The sequence below is a fragment of the Leopardus geoffroyi genome, chromosome D1, assembly GCF_018350155.1.
Source record: "Leopardus geoffroyi isolate Oge1 chromosome D1, O.geoffroyi_Oge1_pat1.0, whole genome shotgun sequence".
Taxonomy (NCBI): Eukaryota; Metazoa; Chordata; class Mammalia; order Carnivora; family Felidae; genus Leopardus; species Leopardus geoffroyi.
Genome location: NC_059329.1, coordinates 33574014 through 33586397, shown reverse-complemented (window position 1 = coordinate 33586397; position 12384 = coordinate 33574014). Strand labels below are relative to the sequence as shown.

At 33.3% G+C, this 12384-nt stretch overlaps 1 protein-coding gene across 2 annotated transcripts in view; it reads left to right on the top strand.

Moving 5' to 3' along the window:
- Positions 1–12384, top strand: part of CNTN5 (contactin 5) — a 1378474-nt gene that overhangs the window by 1310171 nt on the left and 55919 nt on the right. For both annotated transcript variants that reach the window (XM_045483542.1, XM_045483543.1), the window contains 2 exons: positions 7650–7720; positions 10020–10254. In XM_045483542.1, coding sequence (XP_045339498.1) covers positions 7650–7720; positions 10020–10254 — 306 coding nt within the window. The remainder of the gene's footprint in view (positions 1–7649; positions 7721–10019; positions 10255–12384) is intronic.

Below are 12384 nucleotides of genomic sequence, written 5' to 3'. Positions count from 1 at the left end.
GATCTCTGACTTCAGCCCCAACTATATACATCCAAGGCACTTTTAGATATTAGGGAAGTATCACTTTCAGGTATTAAAAACTTCCATTTTAATTTAATTTAAATAAATTAAATAAATAAATAAAATAAATTAAATAAAAACTTTAATCTCACATCCAGTCCATGCTTTCTCTTGTTCTTTCCCAGAATAGGCTTGAACCAAGAGCTCATTTTTCTTTTCTTTCTTTCCACTTCTTCCCTCACCTTCCAGCTGCTGCTCCAGTCACTTTATAGGCAAGATAAGAAGAAGGAGGAAAACTACTTAGGTAGTTTTCACATGGGTGTAGTACTCACATGGGTGTTGAGTGCAATGTGTAACAACATTCGTCCACATGCTGCTTCTTTCTCTTATAAGATGCACTGAGTTCTTTGGAGATTATCCTATCCTCTAGCAGGAAGTTTACTTGGGAGTGATCCCAGCCAGCCTAATTAAACTTACCTTCCATAGTGTCCACTTGGCCCCCTGTAATCACATTCTTGAGCTGCCAAACTTGATGTTCTAAAGAGCTATTTTGGTCTCCACTCTGGTTAAATAGCATCAGACTGGGCCATATTGCAAAATTCTGAAGCTCGACAGCATTCAGCCAGGATGTGAGATGTAAGCATCTGTACTCTGTAGCAGTGATTTCCTCCTCTTCTCACTTAGCTTGAGAGGGAAACAACATTCCCATTTCCCTTCTATTGACAGCTAAGGATGTAAGGAGATGCCACAACACATTTTTCTACTAAACTTACAATATTTTTTCCAAAACCTTCCTTGTGCTAAAATCATATATATATATATATATATATATATATATATATATATATATATGAGCTAAAGGAGGGTAACGGAAAAGGATCATAAAATTTCGTTTCTCTGATTCTTAGCAATTCTGTGATTTTGTCTGGCCAATCTCACTTTAACAATTGAGGTTACATTTGACTCATCCCAAGTCCAGAAGACTCATTTAATTTCCTATTAAAAGTTCTTTCAATGTCCATTACATTCCTACTTCTGAAAGGATCTTGCTTTGTTCCTATTTATACCTTCACAGTTCTTGTTCATGATAATTACTTAGGAAATTTCATTGAGTTCACAAATTATGGAATAAACACAATAAAATTAATATTTTTGTATTGGTTTTCTCTAGGGTTATGTGTATTGGCCTTGTAAATGGCATTTAATGGGGCTTTGAAGACCAGACCAAATGGGACTTGGACAGAATTACTTAGACAATTAGAAAATCTACTGTTGTCAGGCATTGATGTGTGCAGAGAAAACACAAAACGTTGTAGGGTTCACAAATGTCTCTATAGTATATGTTTCTAAAAAAAGATTTATTAAAAAATTAAGCATTTAGTTGAAGTAATTAAGAAAGTCTAAAAGAAAATACTATTAAATGAAGCAGACAGTATTTTTAACTAATGAAGCTACTTTGGCCTAGGCAAGTTTTTTTCTACAAAATATATTCAAGAAATAGGTCTCCATTTTCAGAGGCACTTTGCAAGCAGAGATAGTAAGTAATTTTAGCAAAAGCCTTTATAAAAGAAATCTGGCTAATTTTTAGGCATGTGCTTTTTTTTTTAATGTTTATTTATTTATTTTGAGAGAGAGAGAGAGAGAGAGACAGAGGAGGGGCAGAGAGAGGAGAAAGAATCCCAAGCAGGCTCTGCACCATCAGCACAGAACCCTATGCAAGGCTCACAAACCATGAGATCATGACCTGAACTAAAATCAAGAGTCAGATATTTAGCCTACTGAGCCACCCACGTGCCCTGGGGCATGTGGTTTTCTGATTAATAGCAAAATGATGGAAGAGTTGTAGAAGACTTGAACATGAAAGATAAAAGAGTGATGAAGGGTTATCAACCCAGGAGTAAATGTAAGACACTCAAGTATGACTTTTTATATCTTCCTAGTCCCCATAATACTATATACCAGTCATAAATCATGAACCATGTTCAAGCTCTATGCTAAGTACATGTCCTTTATTATATCATTTCATTGTCATATCAACCCTCTAAAGCAAGAAGTGTTTATCCCCATTTTACAGATGAGAAAACAGAAGTAGAAAGTTTTAAAAACTTGTACAAGGTCACCACTTAAGAAGTAAAGCTGGAATTCTAACCCTTCACCAAAGATAGTGATTTCAAGTTATCTCCCCCCCCCCCATTTCCTTCTTCCTCTTGCATTTTCAATATCCTCTTTTTACCACATACATCAACAAATCTCTTTTAAAGATTATTTTACCCATCCTCTGCTTCTACTTCCTTGGGGAGCCATATAAATAAAGCTAAGAGAATATGAGTTGAGGTAAACATCATTTATTGTATATATTAAGCTACTGTGCTTTTGACTATTGCCATTTATGAGAAGGTTTGTAAATCAGAAATCTTACATTTTCTTTTTTTTTTTTTTTTTATTTTTTTTCCAACGTTTATTTATTTTTGGGACAGAGAGAGACAGAGCATGAACAGGGGAAGGGCAGAGAGAAGGGAGACACAGAATCGGAAAAAAGGCTCCAGGCTCTGAGCCATCAGCCCAGAGCCTGACGCGGGGCTCGAACTCACGGACCGCGAGATCGTGACCTGGCTGAAGTCGGACGCTTAACCGACTGCGCCACCCAGGCGCCCCTTACATTTTCTAAAATATCCTCTTTTGTAAATAAAAAATAGCATCTTGCCTACATTTCCAAGTTAAAACAAATTTGAAAGCATAATTCCCATGGTACTATCAAAACAATATTATCCAGACTTCCAAAAGAATAATTTCTTTTGAGATTATATATGTATAGACTCAATGCTAAACTTTTACTGTTTATCATAGAACACTTAACCATTTTCTCTTTTTGAAATCTAAGTAGATAATAACATTACATAGTATTTATAAATTATAGTTCCAGGTACTATGGTAAATAATTATGAAAAAAACCTTAAAGTGTAGGTACTATTATTATCTCTGTGAAGCAGCTGAAAGACAAAAAGTTAAGAAATATTTTCAACTAATCAACTAGAATGCTAAGCTTGAGATCCAAACCCAGATCTTTCTCATTCCCACAAAATGTATTTCAATTTGTGCACACACCTTATCTATCCTAGTGATAGGAGTAAAAGCATTATTTGAACTCTTTAGGATACACCACTAGTACTTTTTTGTTTTAGAAACTATTTAAATTTAACTCTTTTTATCAAGTAAACTTAAATGATTTTGAGTTAACTGAAATATTTGTGTGCTACATACTTCAATTCAGGTAGGTAATTTGTTTTTTTTTATTTCCCTCTTGACTCCCACCATTATCTTATAAACAATGTCCCTTCCTTCTTTCTATTCTTCTGTATCTTGGTTTTCAAATCAGTTGCTGGATTACCATTAAGCTCTTAAATTATATAGCCTCTCCCAGATCTCCAATAGAGCTGTATCATTTAATAGGCTATGTAAACATCTACTGTAATAAATATTAGAAAGTTTTCAGGAAAAAAGAAGATTGGTAAATGATTTTATACTATCTTATTTCGTTTAGTTTAACGTGAATTAAAGCATGATATTAGCATGATTGACTTTTACAAACTACTGACTTTTTCAAAGTATTACACTTATAAAGAGTTCTTGGAGATTCATGCCTAAAGTCATGCATGCTTAAATTAAAGTACTATATTTTGGTCTCTTTGAGTGTTTATAACAATATTTCTAATGTATAAGTTGAAAAGTGACAATAGTCTACATTTCAACATGCCAAATAAGGCACTAAAACAGCAAAGCATTTTCAGCTTGTGAGAAAAGTATTAATTACATTATCCATTTATGGAACAGCATTGCTCAGATAGAAACAGAAGAATTAGAGTTGAACCCATTAACCATGCATGTAAACTTGATTCTCTAATCCAATAAGCTCATGACATTTATCAGTAGCAAAACAAGGGATAAAAGCATCTAGCTGCTTAATTCTAAACAAGGTTTTTGTTAACTATATTGAAAATGTTTTTTCAATATTTTTCAACAAATACATATTTCTCTCCACTCAATGAAAGCATTTATTAGATATTAATTTTATACTTCTAACAAGAATCATGGAACTTGATACCACAAGGGCTCTGAAAGATTAAGTCAAATCTCTACATACCATGAATATGGTTTTTTGTAAATAAAAGGATATAATTAAAATAAATGGACTCCAAAGTGTTGACTGAAGTGATGACTGTGTCTCACCAACTTCAAAAGGAAATGAATGAGCATAGGTTCCACTGATCATCTGTATACAATTAGGAAATTTAAACCATTAGAATTAGAGTACCCAATGAAAACACTGGGATCTTGACAACAAAATACAATGTCTGACGCCTAGCTATTAAAACCTTAATATTTCTTTTTTGTGTGTTTTCTTTTTTGGTTTTATTGAGATATAATTGGCATATAACACTGTATTAGTTTAAAGTTACAACATAATGAGTAAGTTTATTTAGCATCCATCACCTCACATAGTTACAATTTTTTTCCTTGTAATAAGGATTTTTAAGATCTTTCAGCAACTTTGAAGTACACAATATTGTTAATTATAGTCACCATCCCATATATTACATGCCCAGAACTTTTTATTTTATAACTGGAAATTTTTACCTCTTAACCACCTTCACCCATTTTTCCCACCCACCATTCTCCACCTTTGGCAACCATCAAATCTATTCTGTTTCTAGCAACCCCATTTTTTTTTTTTTAGATTCCACACATAAGTGAGATCACACAGTATTTCCCTGTCTGGCTTATTTCACTTGGCATAATGCCTTCATTTCTGGCAAAATAATATTCAAGCACGTGTATTCTATTTATCTATTCATCTTAGGATGGACACTTAGGATGTTGCTATGTGTTTGAAGACTTAACTTTTCTATGAGTAGTTCCTATTATAGCTAGTGAGCTTTTTTAAATTAAGAACAGTTGATTTTATAGACATATACCATTAAAAATTTTTTAATGTTTATTTTTGAGAGAAAGAGAGAGAGCGCATGAGCAAGGGAGGGGCAGAGACAGGGGGAAACACAGAATCTGAAGCAGGCTCCAGGCTCTGAGCTGTCAGCACAGAGCCCAACATGGGACTCAAATCCAAGAACCACAAGATCATGACCTCAGCCGAAGTCAGATGCTTCACTGACTGAGCCACCCAGGTGCCCCTAGACACATATTATTAACACAGTGAACCATAATACTTTCTTTGTGTCATTTATTATACGTTAAAATTGGAGATCAGATGAGAAAGAGCAGGATCTTATTCTTTATATTAAATTGATATGGGCTATCTTCTCTTGAAAAGAATTTAGCAGTTATAGGAAAACTTCAAAGATTGATTTCAAATAATAAAAGAAATTTTCCAATATGGATCATTTATGGGTAATTTGATGATGAAATTACTCACAGAAAAACAAATCACATCATAGAAGGTGTTATATTGCTTTCTCATTTCCTCAAAGTAGAAATTTTCACCAAATATTTTATTAGTTTGTTTTTATTTTTTTAATTACAAAGTTAAAATATTTGAAAAATATAAATATATGTTCTAAAAAATAAAAGCATTAATGGACTGTGGAACAATATTACCAAGGCTTCAGAAGAAAGGATCGAATAGTCACTTGTGTTTTAGTCTACTCGTATCTTTTAAATGACTTTCAAGAGATGTTTACTGGAGAGCCTACAGACTACTTTCCAGCTCTAAGCTAAAGGTTACAAACCCCTTTTGGGTGATGTTTGATAGCTGAATAAAATGGAAAAGAATATTCAGTGCCTATTATTTCCACAAAATCCATGATTATAGGGAAAGTATCCTCAAGGAAGAGGATTCAAAATCCTAAATTTAGGGCATAACTTTAGTGATTCCAATGTAATAGACAAAGTAAATATCTCTGGTAGATAATACTCATAATATTATTTAACTGTTTGTTGTCAAAAATGAATATGAAGTGTGTGTGTGTGTGTGTGTGTTCATTTTTTACAAACAAATGGTACTATGAGAAGCCATAGTAACATTGTGTCAACAAAATAATTTGCTCATCTATTTATTTGACTTGCATTGATGATCACAACATTCATAACTCTGAGATTAGCCACTGAGGGGATATTTGGAACCTTAGATCCCTGTTCTTTTATGCATACAGTTAACCCAGCTCCACTCCTGTGTGCCTTACCCTATGCCATGGACTAGAAGATAAATTTAGAACTAGGACTATATAACAGTGTCTTGGGGACCTGGTGTCAAACAGATATGTCATAGGTTGCTATATCTAGCAATAACTATGACTACTAATAAAAACTCAAATTAATAAATGATTTGCTTGCTCTTTATATAAATTAGTACATATCACAGTTATTGCTCTGATACCATCATTTTTTTCTCAGTTGAATATTTTGTGATTTCTTGAATGAGAGACAAAGGGGTATCCAATTCCATTTAATTCTCAGGGAATTCATGAGAGTGAACTCCACATATGAATAATTTTAATATATACATCACTGTGAAAGAAAGATTAGTAACTGCTGTTGTATATATCCTTCTACTTGTGCATGAGCAAGATGAGGACTCATGTTCATGGAGAAAAGTGCCCAAAGATACTTAAATTTAAACCCTGGTGAATAAAAGTCTTTATTCAGTGGAGCCAATTATATATTCACAGACTATTCTCTCCCACCTCCTTTTTTTTCCTTTCTAGTGGAATATAAATTCTGCATCAGTTTTTCCTGTACATAAAATGTTGTATGAATATCTACCAGTAATTAATAACCTTTCATCCAAGTAGGTAATATATGAGAGTGAATTTATTGTTTATGAGTTTATCGATATCATTTAAAAACTATATGCAAGGATATAAAGGCAATGCTGAAGTGTAAAATTTTTAATGCGGGCTCATAGCTTAGAAAATGATTTCTTTTAATAGTTTTTTTCATTTAACAGTTCTTCATTTGAAAATGTTCCCTTTCAACTGCAGGTTTTGTGGTTTGGTGCAGTGAAGGAGAAATTTATTCCTTTGAGACATTTATTCTTTTAATAGTTATTCATTTGAAAAAATTTCATCGGGTAGTTATATATTTTACAATTTACAGAGAGATTCACTCTTGATAGTTTTTTTTTAATGTTTATTTATTTAAATAGGTTCTCAGTCTATGGAACTGTTGCCACATTTCCTTAAATTGGAGCTTCCTGGGGGTTCTGGTAAAGCAGTAATAAGACAACCTGTTTACTTTCTAGGAGCTCTTCAAGCCTTGAGACCACAGGAGAGTCACATCATTAGAAAGGAGAGAATTTTTAGAATGAAATTTAACCATTAGTAGATGTCCTTAACTGTAGTGTTAATTACGATCTCAATCTTACTACCACAGAACGTTTACAATAGAATTAGTTTGGTAATGCATTGTGTGGCCATGAAAAATATATATAAAACTCTCCCACATAGATTTGAAATCAGGGTATCTGTCACAGACATTTTGTTTTAATTAATATGGAATATGACCATTCTAACTTCAAATTTTAATTGTTTGTTTTGGGATTTTTCAGAACATGAGTAGTGTCAAAATATATTCTTACAAGGACTCTCAAATTAAACATCTATTTATTGTCCTCACTCTGGCCTATTTTTAATCCACAGTTCCAAAGACAGCACCCACCAATGTAAGTGGAAGAAGTGGAAGAAGGCATGAGTTAGTCATAGCCTGGGAGGTAAGAAAGTCTGTACTCAGATATCAAAACTTGTTGATTCCTTAGAAAACAAGGCTACATATATGTTCTGTACTTGGTACAGAGAAACTGAAGAATTTTGGTTTGAATGAGGTTAAGAAACACTTTGATCATATATTTCTCAGATGAATATTGCCAACGTGAACCTGTCTCATTTCATATCCAGCCCCAGTTGACTTTTCTTCAAAACTAAAGAAGTATGTCTTCCTGTCATATAGCTATCTCAGAATAAAGTTTGGATAATTAAAACACATCCTTCCATAAACTACTTCAGATGTTTGCTTGGCTTAGTTTGACATTTAACTATTTCACAAATAGTACACTTACTAAAACCATTGGGGAAGAAGAAAATGACTGCCACTGAATTTGCGGAACAGTGCCTCGGCTAGTAAGGATAATAACCCTATTAATAAGGATAATAATTTTTCTTCATTTTAAAAATTATGAAACTGAGGCACAGTACTTTTCCTGATAAGTAGTGAAATTAGGACTTTGATTTTGTTCTCTTGTCTCCCTCACTATATGATCTCTGAATTTTCTTCTATAAAGGAAACAGGGAAGAAGGGGTGTGAGAGATACATTTATTTCCTGTGAAGCTACTATCCTTTTATTGATGCTAGGTTACCTTATTATCAAACATAACTATATAGGTCACAGAACTGTTCTTTAGAATATCAAAATGTAAAGTAAATGGAAATGTCTACTGGAACAAACTTAACAAATACCTGATAGTCTCTAAAAGCAATGATAAAATGTACAGAAAAACATTTCCCACAAAGTAATCTCCATGAGCATATCCTCTGTCCTGTTATCCTGTCCATCCCCTTCTTCCTCAGTAAAAATTTATTTCTTATTTTAGATTTCTGCACAGGAATTAACTTCCCAATACCTGAACTTCACTGAGATCAAATCTCTTTAAGTAGAATTCCCATCCTTATCAGCTTTGTGTCTCAGACTCAGCTGCGAAAAGAAGCATACCAAAGACTGGGGGTGACTTATACATGCCAGAAATTTATTTCTCACAGTTCTGGAGCCTGGAAATTTAGTATCAAGTCACCAACAGATTTCAGTCTAGTGAGAGCCTGCTGTCTGGTTAATAGATGGCCACTTTCTCACTTTACCCTCACATAACAGAGGAGCTAAAGAACTCTCTGGAGTTTCTTTTATAAAGCACTATTCCCCTACATATGTCTCTGCCCTCATAACTTGATAACCTACCAAAAGCCCCACCTCTTAATACCATCGCATTGGGGATTAGGATTTCATCATATGAATTTTGGGGAGATATAAACATTCAGTATTTTGATATAATAGGCTTTGTCTCTTTTCCTTTACTGTATACACTTTTCCCTTAAATCAAAACTCAAAAGAAAAAAATGTTCAGTCAAGTATTTATTGGGTATCTACTATGTATCAAGCATTAGCTAGGCAGTGTAGTAACTGCTCCTTTGACTAACTAGTCAATCACAATTACTCCTTTCTATAGTGTACAGTTTATGTCTGTTTTATATGTAAGCATACAGTAAGAGTTATTTGAACAAATACTATTTTGTAATGTCTTCACATTAATAAGCCCAAAAACAAATGAAAAAGAAAACACTATAAAAAAAAAAAAAAACTTCTTACAGGGGCGCCTGGGTGGTTCAGTCAGTTAAGCGTCCGACTTCGGTGCAGGTCATGATCTCACTGCTTGTGAGTTCGAGCCCCACATTGGGCTCTGTGCCAACAGCTCAGGGCCTGGAGCCTGCTTTGGATTCTGCATCTCCCTCGTTCTCTGCCCCTGCCCCGCTCACACTCTGTCTCTCTCTGTCTCTCAAAAATAAATAAACATTAAAAATTAAAAAAAAACTTCTTATGTTAACATCTCCTATCTTATCTGTGCAATGGACTCTACAGAGCATTACCAACAACCAGATTTTTCAGACCACCAGACCATATGACAGTTTTCCCCAACATGTTGCATTCTATATGGAATGTTAATTTCATATACATGACAAACTGGTTTAAATTTGTTTCACTTCAAGAGTTTTCAGTATCCTTGATACTCCTCTTAAATATCAACTGATATTATTTAAGTTTTTATCTTTTGCTTTTAACCCCTTTTAAGTTTCCAAAGACTGTCAAGTGATTGTGTTATATATTGGCTTCCAGGGGAGAATTAGAGATTTGAAAGTCTTCTTTTCTCTGGTTATCCATAATTTGAAAAAAAAATGAAGTTTGGTAGAAATGGCTTTTTGAATCAATTATTTTACTGATAATTAACTGAACTTTTCTTCTTTAGCCAGTATCTGAAGAGTTTCAGAATGGGGAAGGCTTTGGCTATATTGTAGCTTTCAGGCCCAATGGAACACGTGGCTGGAAGGAAAAAATGGTGACATCCTCTGAAGCTTCAAAATTCATTTATCGGGATGAAAGTGTTCCTCCTCTTACTCCCTTTGAAGTGAAGGTTGGAGTTTATAACAATAAAGGAGATGGACCTTTCAGTCAGATTGTGGTTATCTGTTCAGCTGAAGGAGGTCAGTTTCTTTATTATAATTTACATGCAACATTTTATTAATGCATGTTATATGCATGAAACATTTTTGTACGTATATTAGAAAGTACAGTCACACAAAAAGAGAAAATAAAACTTACCCATAGTTTCATTACACTTTTTAGATGTATTTTTTCAAAAATTTTCCAAGTAATTTTTATTTGAAAAATTGAGCAGTCTATATGTGTTGCTTTATGTCCTTCACTACCTAACAATATATGGGAAATATTTTTCCATGATAATAATGATATTAATAATGCCTATAGTGTATTCTGTCCTCTGGATGGACATTTAACCAGTCACCCTTGGTTTTTTTATCTAGATAATTTTATATTTTAACCCACTAAATTTAAATGTATGTGAACTAAATTTAAATAAATACTTCATTTACATGACCAATAAATATTTATTATTAACCTCATAAACAAAATATCACACTGATAAAGAAGTACCAGACAAGGACTTCATTGGAAATTCTTCACATGATATGATGAAATCCTGATGACAATCTTGTCTAACAGACATTATTATCCCCATTGTAGAGAAAGAAATTGATGTTGAAAAGTTAAGGAACTTGCTAGAGGTTACATACTTTGTAATTGAGAATTAAACCCAAGTCTGTCTAATCATTAAATCCTTGATGTTTCTCTAACATGTTGTTTTCATATACATAAACACATTTAATTCTCAAGATAAAACTATGTAGGCAGGACTAATTAAGCAGGATACCCATTTTACAAATGAGTAAACTGTAAAACCGTGACATATTTATGGTTACAGTCAATAGTTGGTGGTGCTCAGGTGTGAACTCACCTTCCTACCTCAAAATCCAGAGTTAAGTTTTAATACAAAAATGCACTTTTCTGAAAAAGAAAGAATGATATATCTAACCCCCTTACGTGGGTTTTCTAGTTTTTTCTTCTATTCAAGTGCCAAATTTCAATTTGCCTTACTAGCAAAAACAATGCCTCACATTCCCTAAACGTGACAAATGATTGAAAAAATGTTCCACCAAAACTAGCACTCTTTCACCTTCTAACAAACATTATCAATATAAACTGACCATTTTACTTTCTTTGTACCCACTCGTGTAACTTATTTAAATAGCTCAAAAGAATTATCTTTTTGGTACTATGAGCTACAAGAAAGGGGATGGGGTGATAAATACAGTCATTTGAATATTAAAGCACAAGGATAGTGTCTGATTTATGTAACATGTAGTTTTCAATACAGGCTGCCCTGAGTTTGTTTTTTTTTTTTTAAATATAGAGTCAAATTCTGAAGCAGAAACAAAAAGCTTATCCTAGTATAACAATAACCAGGAAGGTGAAGAATCAAATAATAACAAGGAATCATCAAATAATAACAAGGAATCATAGGTCTTCCAATGACATACTCATGACTTAGCATCTCAAGTTTCGTATGTGTTCCAGATACAGATGATTTACCATAGTACTTATATTACTTAATTTAACTCCTACAACCAAATATGAGGTAGGAATCTCAAGCTTCAATCTACTTTTCAGGAAGCTGAGGCTCAGGTAAAGTAGCACTCTCAAATTCACTTCAGTAGGTGAGAGTGTTGTAAGTAACTACAGTAAGTGACAGAGCTGAGATTTGAACCCATATCTATCTGACTCCAAAGTTCATACTTTTAACCACTATCCTTTACTGTGTCATCATGGATTTCTATAATAATAATATTTTGTTTTTCATCATATATAATGATGTTTTGCATTATTTGTTACTGTAAAACTCTATTTTGAAGTACATGTTTTATTCAAGAAATGCATTTTCTTATTGCTTTAAAATTTCTTCTACCTAATTATCAAGCACATAACCTCACAGGTCACATGAGATAAATTGGAGAGGTTTGTGAACATGCTTTGTGTAGTAACACCAGTGCTGACTTTAAGAAATCAAGATTTGTACATTCTTCTTCAAACTTTGCTTTGAAATTAAATTATAGTAACCACCATGGGTTGTTTATACTGTGTTTCCTTAAACTTGAAATAGCTTGCCTTTGGAGATTACCCTTTCAAGCTAGATAGGATATATGTGTATCTTCTTTCAAAGGCACTGAGGTTGCTGTTATAATAGATTTCATAGTAAC